Genomic DNA, 16171 nt, shown 5'->3' with positions numbered 1-16171 from the left:
GATGGGGTTTCACCATCTTGGCCAGGCTGGTCTCAAACTCCTGACCTCATGATCCACCTGCCTCGGCCTCCCAAAGTGCTGGGATTACAGGCGTGAGCCACCATGCCAGCCTAAATTTGTGTTAAGCCACTCACTTTGTGGTCATTGTTACAGGAGCAATGGGAAATTGATAGAACAGTTTATGTAGAAAACCCTAAGAAATCTAAAAAATCTGGAGAACGAGATTTTAAGGAAATAGACTACGAAATTAACATACAAAAACTACTTTATTTCTATATACTAGCAAGTAATACATGGAAATTGAAAATAAAATACAATACTCCTCTGGTTTGACTATCCCCAACAAAACTCATTTGGAAACTTGATCCCCGGTGTGGCCACATTGAGAGGTGGAGCCTTTAAGAGGTCACTGGATCACGAGAGCTCTGCTGTCATGAATGAATCAATCCGTGCACAGATTAATGGACTGTGTTATCATGGGAACAGAAGTGATGGTTTTATAGGAAGAGAGACCTGAGCAAACAGGATACTCAGCACTCTCACAATGACGTGCCACATTGCTTCAGGATGCCACAGAGTGTCCACCAAGAAACCCTTAACAGCATTGACCAAAAAGGTAAAAAAAATGTCTAATTTTAGCAAGGAGACCTTTGTTTCTTACAAAGGGTCGCAGCCTGCAGGCTAGCCATCTGGTAGGCTGGGAAGCATGGTCTCTACCAGAAGCAACACAGGTAGTTCAGAGGAGGAAAGCTGCCGCAGGAATTTATGCTGAATAGCAGTATGTTGAATATTAAGTAAACATACTCAACAGGTTATGGGAGAGTCATGCCTGTGTGTGATAAGCAAACATACATGTTCCTAGTTTATCTACCAGAACAAAATAAAACTCTCGTTTTCTATATTCACTCGAGGAAACTCACGAACATTAATCTTTTCAAATTATATCAATATTCCAAGAACATCATGAAGGAGGTTTTATCTTTATTCTCCACTTTTCTTTTTTTGAGACAGTTTTGCTCTTGTTGCCCAGGCTGGAGTACGGTGGCACGATCTCAGCTCACTGCAGCCTCTGCCTCCTGGGTTCAAGCCATTCTCCTGCCAAGTAGCTGGGATTTACAGGCGTGAACCACCACATCTGCCTAATGTTTTTGTATTTTTAGTAGAGACGGGGTTTCACCATGTTGGCCAGTTTGGTCTTGAACTCCTGACTCAAGTAATCTACCCGCCTCAGCCTCCCAAACTGCTGGCATTACATGCGTGAGCCACCATGCCTGGCCAACTTTAAAAAAATTTTTTTTTTGAGACCGAGTTTCGCTCTTGGTGCCCAGGCTGGAGTGTAATGGCATGATCTCAGCTCACTGCAACTTCCACTTCCCGGGTTCAAGCAATTCTCCTGCCTCAGCCTCCCAAATAGCTGGGACTACAGGCATGCACCACTAAGCCCAGCTAATTTTGTATTTTTGGTAGAGATGGGGTTTCACCATGCTGGCCAGGCTGGTTTCTCCTGACCTCAGGTGATCTGCTTGCCTTGGCCTCCCAAAGTGCTAGGATTACAGGCGTGAGCCACCATGCCTGGCCTAATTTATATTTCCCATATTCTTACTATGTATTTTCACTTCATGGAAACCAAGATGCATAGCATAGGTCTTACTCGGCACACAAGAAACTGATGTGGAAACATAATATGGTGCATATGCATCAATGGCAATGAAGATTTTGGGGTGTAAGAATGTGAAATTAACTTTCAGTAAGATTTTCGTTATACCCCCAAAAGTATCCTAAGCCACAGTGTGGGGCACATAATTCAAGCGCAAAATGTGGTTATAGGTTTCCAAAACTGTGTTATTTGATTTCACCACGAAAAAAATTGTTCTTGATCCTTTAAGAGCCTAGTGGTGCATTGTTATTGTGATGAAGTATCCCACTGAAACAGGACAAAACTATGTTGGCAGAAAGAATGTGATTCATTCATAGAGAAAAACCATTCTATTTTATTAGTTAAAACATTGTATCTATGATACATTCTGAATAAAACATTAGCAAAGTGTGCTTTAAGCAGATAATGTGAGTTCTACTAAAGAATATGTTACTCTACTTCTGTTGATTAAACTCTTCACTCTGACAACTACTCTCTCTTCAATTTCTTTCTTTTTTAGATGGAGTTTTGTTCTTGTTGCCCAGGCTGGAGTGCAATGGCACGATCTTGGCTCACCGCAACCTCTGCCTCCCGGGTTCAAGTGATTCTCCTGCCTCAGCCTCCCAAGTAGCTGGGATTACAGGCACCTGCCAACATGCCCAGCTAATTTTGTATTTTTAGTAGAGATGGGGTTTCTCCATGTTGGTCAGGCTGGTCTCAAACTCCTGACCTCAGGTGATCCACCTGCCCCAGCCTCCCAAAGTGCTGGGATTACAGGTGTGAGCCACTGCACCTGGCCTCTCCAATTTCAAAAACAAGATCAATTTTTCATCACTCTTTGCTAAACAACAGGTATTGCTCTTTAATGGATAAGGGGGCGACCTTTTCCCCTGCAGTATTTCTACCACACAATCAGTGTCTAATTCCCTATTACTCTCCTCCCACAAAAATCCCAATGTCCTAGGGTCTTGGCCTGCTCCATTCCATGTTCAGTTGATAGACCATTTCTTTCTTCTAAGCCACAGTACTCTCCTGGTAGGAGAAAGGCACCCTGAACATTATCAGAATGGTGAGTGACACCATGGTTTTACATTGTTTTTCGCCACTCCCAAATGCTAATTCCGACAATACTTGATTTTAAAAGCAAAGTCCTCCTTCTTCACAAATTGGATAGAAATAATCCTTCACCTAATTAATGATCTTCACCCAACTGATGATCATTCCATCCCAATGATCTTTCCAAGAAACCACCATGGAAGGTGTGTAAGGATGCACAATAACAGATTTCAGAGTTCACATCGAAACTCAATAGTGGGCTTTCCAAAAAACCTTAAATAACTCAATAAAACATTTCATAAGGTGAAGGTAACTGACTGTCTACAAATATCCTGCAATCTTTTCATATATGAGTTAAAAATATATAATTTTTATCATATTTGGACTGCTGAGTATTCTACAGTGTATAATATCAAAGGCAAACAGGGAAACCAGAGACTGTTATTCCTCATAGGGATCCTCATTTACCGTCAGTCACTGGGTAATGGCCTCAGGATGCATATTACATTTGTTTGGTTTCATCAAAGATATAAATTTTGATGCCTAGTAACCTGCGAGGCCTGGATAAACCCTCTGCCACATGTTTACATGATGTCTCTTGCTTACGGCCTCTCATATCTATTAATGCTTCAACCCATGAGGGATTAGCCACTGTCACTGCATTTGTAAGGATTCTGTCAAGAATGAATTAACTGATGTGAAAAGAGTGAATTGTACCTAATGACCTCACCACACTCATTTGTAAGGTTTCTCTCCGGTATGCATTCTGTGATGACTTGCAAGATTTGAACTCTGCCTGAAGACCTTGCCACATTCATTACATTTGTAACGTTTTTCTCCAGTGTGGATTGCCATATGGGTAGTTAGACTTGACCTTACCCTAAAGGCTTTCCCACACTCTGTACACCTGTAAGGTTTCTCTCCGGTATGAATTCTTCGGTGATTTGCCAGGTGCGCATTTTGAGTAAAGACCTTGCCACATTCGTTACATTTGTAAGGTTTTTTCCCAGTATGGATTGCCTGATGGGTGGTTAGGCTTGAACGAACACTGAAGGCTTTCCCACACTCATTGCATCGGTAAGGTTTCTCTCCGGTGTGAGTCCTTTGATGATTTGCAAGGTGAGAATTTTGAGTGAAGACCTTGCCACATTCATTACATTTGTAAGGCTTCTCTCCAGTGTGGATGACCTTATGGGTAGTTAGGTTTGAATGCATACTAAAGGCTTTGCCACACTCATTACACTTGTAAGGTTTCTCTCCAGTATGAATTCGCCGATGAGTTGCAAGGTATGAATTGTGCCTAAAAACCTTGCCGCATTCATGACATTTGTAAGGTTTCTCTCCAGTATGTATTGCCTGATGAAAAGTTAGGCTTGAACGATCACTAAAGGCTCTGCCACAGTCATTACACTTGTAAGGTTTTTCTCCAGTATGAACTCTCCAGTGCCTTGCAAGTTGTGACGTTTGAGCGAAGACTTTACCACATTCATTACACTTGTAAGGTTTCTCTCCGGAATGAATTCCCCGATGACTTCTAAGGTGTGATTTTTGAGTGAAGCTCTTGCCACATTCAATACATTTGTAAGGTTTCTCTCCAGAGTGGATTGCCTGATGGGTAGTCAGACTTGAACGAACACTGAAGGCTTTCCCACACTCATTACACTTGTAAGGTTTCTCTCCAGTATGAATTCTTCGATGATTTGCAAGTTGTGAATTTTGAGTGAAAACCTTGCTGCATTCATTGCATTTGAAAGGTTTTGTTCCAGTATGGATGACCTGATGGGTAGCTAGGTTTGAATGCATACTAAAGGCTTTGCCACATTCATTACACTTGTAAGGTTTCTCACCAGTATGAACCCTCCGATGCCTTCCGAGGTACGAATTGTACCTAAAGACTTTGCCACATTCATTACATTTGTAAGGTTTTTCTCCAGTGTGGATTGTCTGGTGGATAGCTAGGCTTGAACGAACACTAAAGGCTTTGCCGCACTCATTGCACTTGTAAGGTTTCTCTCCAGTGTGAATTCTCCAATGACTTATAAGGTGTGAATTTTGAGTGAAGAGCTTGCCACATTCATTACATTTGAACGGTTTTTCTCCAGTATGAATTAACTGATGGGTAGTTAGGTTTGAATGTCCTCTAAAGGCTTTTCCACACTCATTACACTTGTAAGGTTTCTCTCCAGTATGAATTCGCCGATGAGTTGCAAGGTATGAATTGTGCCTGAAGACCTTGCCACACTCATGACATTTGTAAGGTTTCTCTCCAGTATGGATGACCTGATGAATAGTTAGATTTGAACGAACAGTAAAGGTTTTGCCACACTCACTGCATTTGTAAGGCTTCTCTCCACTATGAATTCTCCTATGACTCGTAAGGTTTGAATTCTGAGTGAACGCCTTGCCACATTCATTACATTTGTAAGGTTTTCCACAACTGTTTGCTTTTCGTCTTTGTGTGAGTAATGAAAAATGGTTAAGTTCATGATATTTTTTAGACCTGTGGGTTTGGACACTAGAAGGAATTTGTTGAAGTGGTGACACTGAGGAACCATTGTTCGTAGACTTCTCAACTTGCTTACATTCATACATTTTCCCTTCACCTTGAAATAGCTGCAGTTCAGGCAGATGCGAATGAAAGCTTACTCCAAGCTGATTGTTAATAAGCTTGTTTTCTATGTCTCTTCTGTCGCGTTGATCTCTTTTACGTTCTTTCTGGGTCATAAGCACTCCCTTGTAATTTCCTGTGTCATCTCTCCATTGACACTCAAAGTCATGCATATTTTTCTGAAGTTCCTTGAAGGAAAAGTCTTCAATGTCAGGGCTTTCGTGTCTTTCCAGCATCACTGTGTGGAATACTGCTTCTGTACTGCTCTTCTCTTTTGGTAGCAAATCCTTGGTTGTACATTTAGGAGGGATATCTATAAGACATAAAGAACCACACATTTTCAATTAATTACAGTAAATAAGTATTTCACATTGAAAACATATTCCACCAAAAGTAATACTTATATTGAACAGACTTTGGAACTTCAGAACCGTGAATTTCAATTTTTAGGAACAAAAATGTAGTATTTTTTTTTTGAGACAGAGTCTCGCTCTGTCGCCCAGGCTGGAGTGCAGTGGTGCGATCTTGGCTCACTGCAAGCTCCGCCTCCCGGGTTCACGCCATTCTCCCGCCTCAGCCTCCTGAGTAGCTGGGACTACAGGCGCCCACCACCATGCCCAGCTAATTTTGCTTTTGTACTTTTAGTAGAGACAGGGTTTCACCGTGTTAGCCAGGATGGTCTCGCTCTCCTGACCTCGTGAGCCACCTGCCTCGGCCTCCCAAAGTGATGGAATTACAGGCATGAGTCACCACCCCCGGCCAAAAGCAGTATTGTTTAACAAAGAAAATGCAGTTATGGCCGGGCGCGGTGGCTCAAGCCTGTAATCCCAGCACTTTGGGAGGCCGAGACGGGCGGATCACGAGGTCAGGAGATCGAGACCATCCTGGCTAACATGGTGAAACCCCGTCTCTACTAAAAATACAAAAAAACTAGCTGGACGAGGTGGCGGGCGCCTGTAGTCCCAGCTACTCGGGAGGCTGAGGCAGGAGAATGGCATAAACCCGGGAGGCAGAGCTTGCAGTGAGCTGAGATCCGGCCACTGCACTCCAGTCCGGGCTACAGAGCGAGACTCCGCCTCAAAAAAAAAAAAAAAAAAAAAAAGAAAATGCAGTTACATGTAATTCAAATATTTGGGAAGGGTTGGGTAAGTTATGGCTCATGCCCATAATCCCAATGCTTTTGGAGCCTAAGGTGGGAGGATCACAGGAGGCCACGAGTTTGAGACCAGTCTGCGCAACATAGCGAGACCCCATCTCTACAAAAACAAAATAATTTAAAAATTAGGCCAGGCGCAGTGACTCATGCCTGTAATCCCAGCACTTTGGGAGGCTGAGGAGGGTGGATCATGAGATCAGGAGATTGAGACCAGCTTGGCAAACATGGTGAAACCCCATCGCTACTAAAAATACAAAAATTAGTCAGGCATGGGGGCATGCACCTGTAGTCTCAGATTCTCAGGAGGCTGAGGCAGAATCGCTTGAACCTGGGAGGTGGAGGTTGCAGTGAGCCGAGATTATGCCCCTGAACTCCAACAGGGGTGACAAAGCGAGACTCCGTCAAAAAATAAACTAAATAAATAAAACAGTATGGAATGCTGGCATGTGCCTGAAGTTCTGGATATTCAAGAGGCCGAGGCTGCCGGGTGCAGTGGCTCATGCCTGTAATCCCAACACTTTGGGAGGCTGAGGCAAGTGGATCACCTTAGGTCAGGAGTTCGAGACCAGCCTGGTCAACATGGCGAAACTCTGTCTCTGCTAAAAATATAAACAATTGGCTGGGCATGGTAGTGGGTACCTGTAATCTCAGCAACTTGGGAAGCTGAGGAGGAGAATTGCTTGAACTCAGGAGGTGGAGGCTGTGGTGAGCCAAGATTGCACCATTGCACTCCAGCCTGGGCAATAAGATCAAAACTCCGTCTCATCAAAAAAAAAAAAAAAAAAAGCTGAGGCATGAGGATTGTCTTAGCCCAAGAGTTCAAGGTTACAGTGAGCTATGATTGTACCACTGCACTACAGCCTTAGAGCCACTGAGATGTCTTAAAAAATAAAAAAATAGGCCGGGCGCGGTGGCTCAAGCCTGTAATCCCAGCACTTTGCGAGGCCGAGACGGGTGGATCACAAGGTCAGGAGATCGAGACCATCCTGGCTAACATGGTGAAACCCCGTCTCTACTAAAAATACAAAAAATTAGCCGGGCGAGATGGCGGGCGCCTGTAGTCCCAGCTACTCGGGAGGCTGAGGCAGGAGAATGGCGTAAACCCGGGAGGCGGAGCTTGCAGTGAGCTGAGATCCGGCCACTGCACTCCAGCCTGGGCGACAGAGCGAGACTCCGTCTCAAAAAAAAATAAAAAATAAAAAATAAAATAAATAAAATAAATAAATAAATAAATTGGGGCAGCCTAGCTTCAAACTACCTATGACCAAAACACTCACATTATGCAATCCTATGTTAGCCATCAAAGGATTATTTCTCCACCATGACCTCACAGCACATACCAATTGGCCAAAAACATATGCTATCTCAGTTGAAGAAAAATAAATTATACACATTTAAAGCATATTCATTATGTACAAATACATGCTAAAGTACAACATAATATATTATGATGGAAAGGGCTCACAGAAAACATAATTAAGAAGCAGGAATTCTGAACTGCAAAACCATAACAGCACTAGGAAAATGAATATTCAATAAAACTATGTCAGAAAAAAATGTCTTGAAATACCTATTATATAACTATATCCACACAGAGCAGGCATTTTGCAACATTAGTAAGTGGTACATGACAGTTATATTTCTTTGTTTGTTTTTTTTTTTTTAGACAAAGTCTTGCTCTGTTCCCCAGGCTGGAGTGTAGTGGCACGGTCTCGGCTCACTGCAATCCCCGCCTCTAGGGTTCAAGCGACTCTCCTTCCTCAACCTCCCGAATAGCTGGGACTGCAGGCGTGCACCATTACACCTGCATAATTTTTGTATTTTTAGTAGAGACAGGATTTCACCATGTTGGTCAGGCTGGTCTTGAACTCCTGACCTCACTATCTGCCTGCCTCAGCCTCCCAAAGTGCTGGGATGACAGGCGTGAGCCTCCGCGCCCGGCCTGACAGTTATATTTCATAATACATGCTGAAAACCATAATGTGTTAATTTTATTAAAATCAACTACATTCTAGCAGCCCATGATAAAATGAATTGAGAGGAATAACTATATATATAAAATGTTCTTGTTTAAGGCCATGTGTGGAAACTTAAAAAAAAAAAATTATTGGCCAGGCGTGGTAGCTCACGCCTATAATCCCAGCACTTTGGGAGGCTGCAGCAGGTGGATCACCTGAGGTCGGGAGTTCGAGACCAGCCTGACCAACGTGGAGAAACCCTGTCTCTACTAAAAATACAAAATTAACCAGGCATGGTGGCACATGCCTGTAATCCCAGCTACTTGGGAGGCTGAGGCAGGAGAATCTCTTGAATCCAGGAGGCAGAGGTTGTGGTGAGCTGAGATCCCACCATTACACTCTAGCCTGGGCAACAAGAGTGAAACTTTGTCTCAAAAAAAAAAAAAAAAATTGTCTGTGGAAAAATAAACAATTTTCTCTTAAGAAAAAGAAAGATTTTTATTTTAGAACCAGCACAGATAACAAGAACTGGAATATGATTTTTTTTTAATTATATATTGACAAATTATAGTTATATATATTTACAGGAAACAAACTGATATTCTGTTACAGGTATACAATGTGGACCGATGGAAACAAGCTTATTACCATATAAGTCATCTCAAAAACCTATCATTTACTCCGAATGTTTTCACCCAGTGACCGACGTCTCCCTATTCCCTCCAGTCCTCAACCTGTGGTAACCCACACTCTACTCTTTGCTGCTATTAGTTTTATTGGTTTAGATTCCAAATATAAGTGAGGACATGAAGTACATGTACTTCTATGCTAAAGCCTGGAAAAACAGAATATGCACCCCACGTAAGACTAAGAATCAATGAGAGAATGATTTTGTTAGGTGTCTTTACAGTTATGCTGAGAACAATCTCAGAGGATAGAACCCACTTGCTTAGCACACACCCCCATGAAGAATGGCAAAAGCAGAATGGAAGAAATGGCTGAGGGAACTCGACAGGCAGAGATGGCTGGAGACTCCTCCATGAGGTTCGGGGCAGCAGATGCCAAGGAAAGCAGCCAATGTTTCCATCTCCTGAGCAGGTCTTCCATGCACAGGAAATGGGGTAGAACATAAATAAGTCTAAATGTTAGGACGAAGCACTAGGGAGGCTTCACCTCTGACCCATATGGACTAAGAACTGAGCACCATATGGAATTAAATACAGAGGGAGAGACCAAGAAAGCAGTCTCTTCAAAAGGAACCACAGAGTTCAAATGACAGGGTGTTGTCCATCATGCTAAAGACTTTGCCTCTGTCTCGGAGGCAACTTATTTCCCCAAAGAACTCTCTCATTTGCAGAGAGTTTCCCACACTTTATTTATTTACTTTGAGACAGAGTTCCGTTCTGTCACCCAGGCTGCAGTGCAGTAGCGTGATCTTGACTCACTGCAACCTCCGCCTCCTGGGTTCAAGCAATTCTCTTGCCTCAGCCTCCTGAGTAGCTGGGACTACGGGCATGCGCCACCACACCCAGCTAATTTTTTTGTATTTTTAGTAGAGACAGGGTTTCACAATGTTGGTTAGGCTGGTCTCGAACTCCAGACCTCAAGTGATCTGCCCGCCTTGGCCTCCCAAAGTGTTGAAATTACAGGCATGAGCAACTGTGCCCAGCCTCCCACACTCTAGTTAAGGAGTGGCCTTCTCTCTGCCCATCTGAGCTCTTACCTGTGATCACACCTTTGACACATTCCCGCATTCTTGGTTTTCTTGCTATTTTCACACAGCTCTTCACAGTCCAGGGCTCTTTCCCTTCCTCCAACATGGAGATAATATTCATATCAAAATGACACAGTCCTGTTTATAAAAAGAAAGGATCACAATGTGCTAGGGCTTTTCCAGAATCCCAGCCCTATGTTTACATGAGAGGACATTACAGGTGGATCTAAAAAACTTCAAAAATTCATCCACTGGGCCAGGCGCAGTGGCTCATGTCTGTAATCCCAGCACTTTGAGAAGCTGAGGTAGGCAGATCACGAGGTCAGGAGATGGAGACCATCCTAGCTAACACGGTGAAACCTGTCTCCACTAAAAATACAAAAAAATTAGCTGCGTGTGGCGTGGTGGCGGGAGCCTGTGGTCCCAGCTACTCGGGAGGCTAAGGCAGGAGAATGGCGTGAACTCGGGAGGCGGAGCTTGCAGTGAGCTGAGATTGCACCACTGCACTCCAGCCTGGGCGACAAAGCGAGACTCTGCTGCCCCCCCAAAAAAAAAAAAAAAAAATCATCCACTGAATGCCTCCTTCTGAATACCCAGGAAACATGGTAACATGCAGATAGAAGGCTCTATTCCACTACCAACTTAATCCAAAGCGGAGAGGTAGAAAACAGGAAATGTGACGTTTCAAAAGTCTAACACAATGTATCATGCATACAGAAGCTCGGAAACCTCAAATGATGAAGCACAAAGGAGGCAGAACATCTGAAAAAGGGGAAGATTAAAGTCCAGGTTTCCAATGATGAAGCTTTCCATTTCAGTGTCAACAGGACTTCAATCTCAGTCAAGCAATGCAGGGGCTCTCCAGGGACTCAGAAGCGAAAATGCAACAATAGACAAGAACAGATCTTGACTTCCGGAAGAAAGTCATCCTCACCCAGAGAAACTAGGTTCCAGTAGTTCTCCAACATCACGTCCCTGTAGAGAGTCCTCTGAGCAGGGTCCAGGCATTTCCACTCCTCCTGAGAGAATTCTATGGCCACATCCCTAAATGTCAACCGTACCTAAAATGAAAAACACATTTCACTAAGTGGCTAAGGGGAGAGTTCAAAACTTCACATAAAAGGAGAAGAGGAGAAAACTGTGAGAATAGGTTAAATTGAAGTGGGTGACCTGACAGATCCAGATTGTGACAATGTGACATACAGATTTGGTCTTCATCCCCCTCTCCTGACATAAGAGCTCTCTTGAAATCTGTGGAGTGGTATCTTTTTGTACATTAATGGGATAACTGGTGGCTGGAGCACCGAGGTAGCTTCAGGACGGAGAGCGGTCACTGGAACTAAGGCTCGGAGGGTGGTCACTGGAAAGACTGAGGCTCGGTTAGACTAAGCCTCTGTCCTCTCGGGAGGGCAGAGGGAATGAAGGTTCAGTTGATCACCAATGCTAATGATGAGAGCAAAGCCTCCATAATGAGGCCTCCATGAAAACTCAAAAAAGACAGAATACATGAGAGAATACATCCCAGCTCCTCACTCCTCTCCCAGACCTCAGCTAATAGATCACTTCCATCTAGATGTTCATCTGTGTGCTTTGTACTATCTTCTCTTATAAATGGGTAAGTATGAGTAAAGTGTGTCCCTGTGTTCTGTGAGCCACTCAAGCAAACTAATCAATTCCAAGGAGAGGGTCACCGGAATTCACAATTCACAGCTGGTCATTGAGAAGCACAGGCCACAACCTGTGTTTGCAACTGGCATGGAAGTGTGTGCGCTGTTGTGGGACTGAACCCTCAGCCTATGGGAGCTGACCCTATATCCAGACAGACAGTGTCAGAATGGAACCAAGTATGAGAACAGCCATTTGGGGTCTGTTGCAGAACTGTTTATTTGATGTGTAGAGGAAAACCCAATACCTCCAAGATCACAGAAATATTCATATTATGGAAGCAAAGTAGGAGAAACTGAGTCTGTTTTTCCCATATTTTCCTACACATTAAGGACTTTTGAGCAAGTTATGTCTCCCTAATTCTGTTTGATTATTCTTTTACTTAAGAGGTTGTGATATCCTCTATATTAGTGTCGATTTCTCAGCTTTATGGGCAATAAGTATACAAATAAAAAACTGGAAACAAGGTTATCTCTATGGAAGTGTTAGATACTATGTTTGCCATACTGAGTGATATTCAATATCTACATGAACTAAAGCACAACTGATACCTTAAGAAATGATAATGCGGCTGGGCGTGGTGGCTCATGCCTGTAATCCCAGCACTTTGAAAGGCCAAGGCAGGTGGATCACTTGAGGTCAGGAGTTCGAGACCAGCCTGGCCAACATGGTGAAACCCCGTCTCTACTAAAAATACAAAAATTAGCCAGGCATGGTGGCAGGTGCCTGTAATCCAAGCTACTCAGGAGGCTAAGGCAGGACAATCACTTAAACCTAGGAGGTGGAAGTTGCAGTGAGCCGAGATCACGCCACTGCACTCCAGCCTGGGCGACAGAGTGAGAATCCATCTCAAAAAGAAAAAGAAAACTGTACTGAAGTGATGCTGTCTATAAGACAGAGGAGGCCGGGTGCGGTGGCTCACGCCTGTAATCCCAGCACTTTGGGAGGCCGAGGCAGGCGGATCACAAGGTCAGGAGATCAAGACCACGGTGAAACCCCGTCTCTACTAAAAATACAAAAAATTAGCCGGGCGAGGTGGCGGGCGCCTGTAGTCCCAGCTACTCGGGAGGCTGAGGCAGGAGAATGGCGGGAACCCAGGAGGCGGAGCTTGCAGTGAGCTGAGATCCGGCCACTGCACTCCAGCCTGGGCGACAGAGCGAGACTCCATCTCAAAAAAAAAAAAAAAAAGACAGAGGAGTAGGAAGTCCCAACCACTACCCATGGAGACACAGATTTAATAACACTACATGGACTAAATCGCCTTTGTGGGAAATCTGGCAACCACATCAGAGGTTAGAACTCTTGTGAAACACCTGCTCACCTGAGGCCCTACCCTGGCATGATGCAGTATCCCTGTGAGAAAACCACACTTCCATTTTCTCTTGGGGAGAGAAAGTATGGGAATATCCATCTAACATTCTGACTTCTTTTTTTCTCTTTTTTCCTGTAATACCACACAAGGCTCATAACGTTCTGACTTTTCAGGGCACTGCTAAGGGACAAGTTTCTGTCTTGCCTAAATATAAACACTGAAGTAACAGGACCCCAGGTAAGGAAGCTGCTAAGAACAAAGCCATCCATCCTAAACCAGAGCTTGTAGTAACGTAGGCAGACACTAGGTGGCGGTGCAGTCCCCAGCTGACTAGAACACCAGCCAAGCAAAGCTGCTGCGGAACAGCCGGCAGACAACAGAGGCTTTCCGGCACACAAACTGCACAACCGCTGTAGTTAAGCTACAAGCAAAAGGTCCCTAGAAAAGGCTTGAGGGATCTCCAGAGCCTCTAGTCAGGATGACTGTAGCATGTCTTCCCTGAGGGAAGCCAGAATCAAAAACTAGAAGTGGCTGATTAGTGAAAAGCTGAGGTCCCAACAGGAGGTAACAAGATATCAAAAGAGGCCGGGCGCGGTGGCTCACGCCTGTAATCCCAGCACTTTGGGAGGCCGAGGCGGGTGGATCACGAGGTCAGGAGTTCGAGACCAGCCTGGCCAACATGGTGAAATCCCATCTCTACTTAAAATATAAAAATTAGCAGGGTGGCCGGGCGCGGTGGCTCAAGCCTGTAATCCCAGCACTTTGGGAGGCCGAGACGGGCGGATCACGAGGTCAGAAGATCGAGACCATCCTGGCTAACACGGTGAAACCCCGTCTCTACTAAAAATACAAAAACTAGCCGGGCGAGGTGGCGGCGCCTGTAGTCCCAGCTACTCGGGAGGCTGAGGCAGGAGAATGGCGTGAACCCGGGAGGCGGAGCTTGCAGTGAGCTGAGATCCGGCCACTGCACTCCAGTCCGGGCGACAGAGCGAGACTCCGCCTCAAAAAAATAAATAAATAAAAATAAAAAATTAGCAGGGCATGGTGGCAGGTGCCTGCAATCCCAGCTACTCAGGAGGCCGAGGCAGAAAATCACTTGAACCCAGGAGGCGGAGGTTGCAGTGAGCTGAGATTGCACCACTGCATTCCAGCCTGGGCGACAGAGTGAGACTCCATCTCAAAAAAAAAAAAAAGATATCAAAAGAAAAAAATGAAACATGGACCGTACACAGCAACACATTAAATCACCACAAAGTAATACTAAAGAAACATATATATATATATGTACTCATAAACAACTTCAGAAAATCAGAAAAACAATAAATATGAGATTATCAACAAAGAGATAAATACTACGAAGAAACAGAAATTCTAGACTGAAAAACATAACTGAATTAAAAAACACACTAGAGCCAGGCGTGGTGGCTCACGCCTGTAATCCCAGCACTTTGGAAGGCTGAGCCGAGAGGGCTGCTTGAGCCTGTGAGTTCAAAACCAACCTGGCAACATAGTAAGACCCCATTTCTACAAAAAAATAAATAAATAAAAATGAGCTGGGGCATGGTGGCATGCATCTTTAGTCCCAGCTACTTGAGAGGCTGAGGTGGGAGGACTGCTCGAGCGCAAGAGTTCAAGGTTGCAGTGAACTATGATTGTGCCGCTACACTCCAGCCTGGGTGACAACAAGACTCTATCATTTAAAAAAAAAAAAAAAAAAAAAAAAAAAAAGCAGACTTGACCAGGCAGAAGAAATCAATAGTGAAGTGAAAAAAGGAGAAAATGAGGCTAGGCACAGTGGTTGATGCCCCTTCTCCCAGAACCTTGGGATGCTGAGGGAGGAGGGTCGCTTGAGGCCAGGAGTTCAAGACCAGTCTGGGCAACATAGGGAGACTGTCGTCTCTACAAAAAATGGGCCAGGTGCGGTGGCTCATGCCTGTAATCCCAGCATTTTGGGAGGCCGAGGCGGGTGGATCACCTGAGGTCAGGAGTTCAAGAGCAGCCTGGTCAACATGATGAAACCTCGTCTCTACAAAAATACAAAAACTTAGCTGGGCACGGTGGCGGGCGCCTGTAATCCCAGCTAATTGGGAGGCTCAGGCAGGAGAATCGCTTGGACCCAGGAGATAGAGGTTGCAATGAGCTGAGATCGTACCATTACACTCCAGCCTGGGCAACAAGAGTTGCCATATCGGGAAAAAAAAAATACACAAAATTAGCTGGGTGTAGTGGCAGGAGCCTGTAGTCCCAGCTACTCAGGAGGCTGAGGTAGGAGGATCATTTGAGCCTGGGGGTTGAAGGTGCAGTAAGCTATGATCACAGCACTGTACTCCAGCCTGGGCTACAAAGTGAGACCCTGTCTCTAAAAAATTAAAAAATAAAAGGAGAACTGAAATAGAAGAATGATGAAAATAGGCATGGTGATGCGTGCCTGTAATCCCAGCTACTCAGGAGGCTGAGGCAGAAGAATCAGTTGAACTCAGGAGGCAAAGGTTGCAGTAAGCCAAGATCACACCACTGCATTCCAGCCTTGGCAACAAGAGTGAAACTCCGTCTCAAAAAAAAAGGCCTGCCTTGCCCTCTCAAAGTGCTGGGATTACAGGTGTGAGCCACTGTGCCCGGCCCAATCAGCAGCACTCTTAAACGCCAGTAACGTTCAAGCTGAGAAACACATCATCAAGAATGCAATCCTATTAAAAATAGCCACACACTCCCAAAAATGCCTAGAAATATGTCTAACCAAGGTGGTGAACTATCTCTATGAACTACAAAATACCAGTGAAAGAAATCAGAGACAACACAAACAAATGGAAAAGCATTTCATGCTCATGGGTTGAAAGAATCAATATCACTGATATGTCCAAACTGCCCAAAGCAATCTATAGATTCAACAGTATTTCCTATTAAATGATCAACATCACTTTTCACAGAATTAGAAAAACCTTCTAAAATGTATATGAAAGCAAAAAAAGAGCTCAAAGAGCCAAGACAATCCTAAGAAAAAGGAATAAAGCTGGATGCATCACATTACCTGACTTCAAACTATATTGCAAGGCTACAGTAAACAAA

At 44.3% G+C, this 16171-nt stretch overlaps 2 protein-coding genes across 8 annotated transcripts in view; both read right to left on the bottom strand.

The window, feature by feature from the left end:
* LOC117093626 (zinc finger protein 888-like) overlaps window positions 1-16171 on the bottom strand; it is a 385964-nt gene that overhangs the window by 168795 nt on the left and 200998 nt on the right. The gene's annotated exons all lie outside the window — the stretch shown is intronic.
* The window catches only part of ZNF160 (zinc finger protein 160), a 38456-nt gene continuing 24252 nt past the window's right edge, over window positions 1968-16171 (bottom strand). For 5 of the 7 annotated variants that reach the window (XM_033228936.1, XM_033228938.1, XM_033228934.1 and 2 more), the window contains 3 exons: window positions 11063-11189; window positions 10138-10266; window positions 2149-5613 (listed from right to left, as the gene is read on the bottom strand). In XM_033228936.1, coding sequence (XP_033084827.1) covers window positions 3428-5613; window positions 10138-10266; window positions 11063-11189 — 2442 coding nt within the window. In that variant the 3' untranslated portion in view covers window positions 2149-3427. Of the gene's footprint in view, window positions 5614-10137; window positions 10267-11062; window positions 11190-16171 lie in introns of all 7 variants that reach the window. The other 2 variants (XM_033228932.1, XM_033228933.1) reach the window with 2 other exon arrangements.

The sequence above is a fragment of the Trachypithecus francoisi genome, unplaced genomic scaffold (assembly GCF_009764315.1).
Source record: "Trachypithecus francoisi isolate TF-2019V2 unplaced genomic scaffold, Tfra_2.0 Lachesis_group12, whole genome shotgun sequence".
NCBI classification, from domain to species: domain Eukaryota; kingdom Metazoa; phylum Chordata; class Mammalia; order Primates; family Cercopithecidae; genus Trachypithecus; species Trachypithecus francoisi.
Note: the sequence above shows the minus strand (reverse complement) of the source record. Positions and strands in the feature narration are given on the sequence as shown.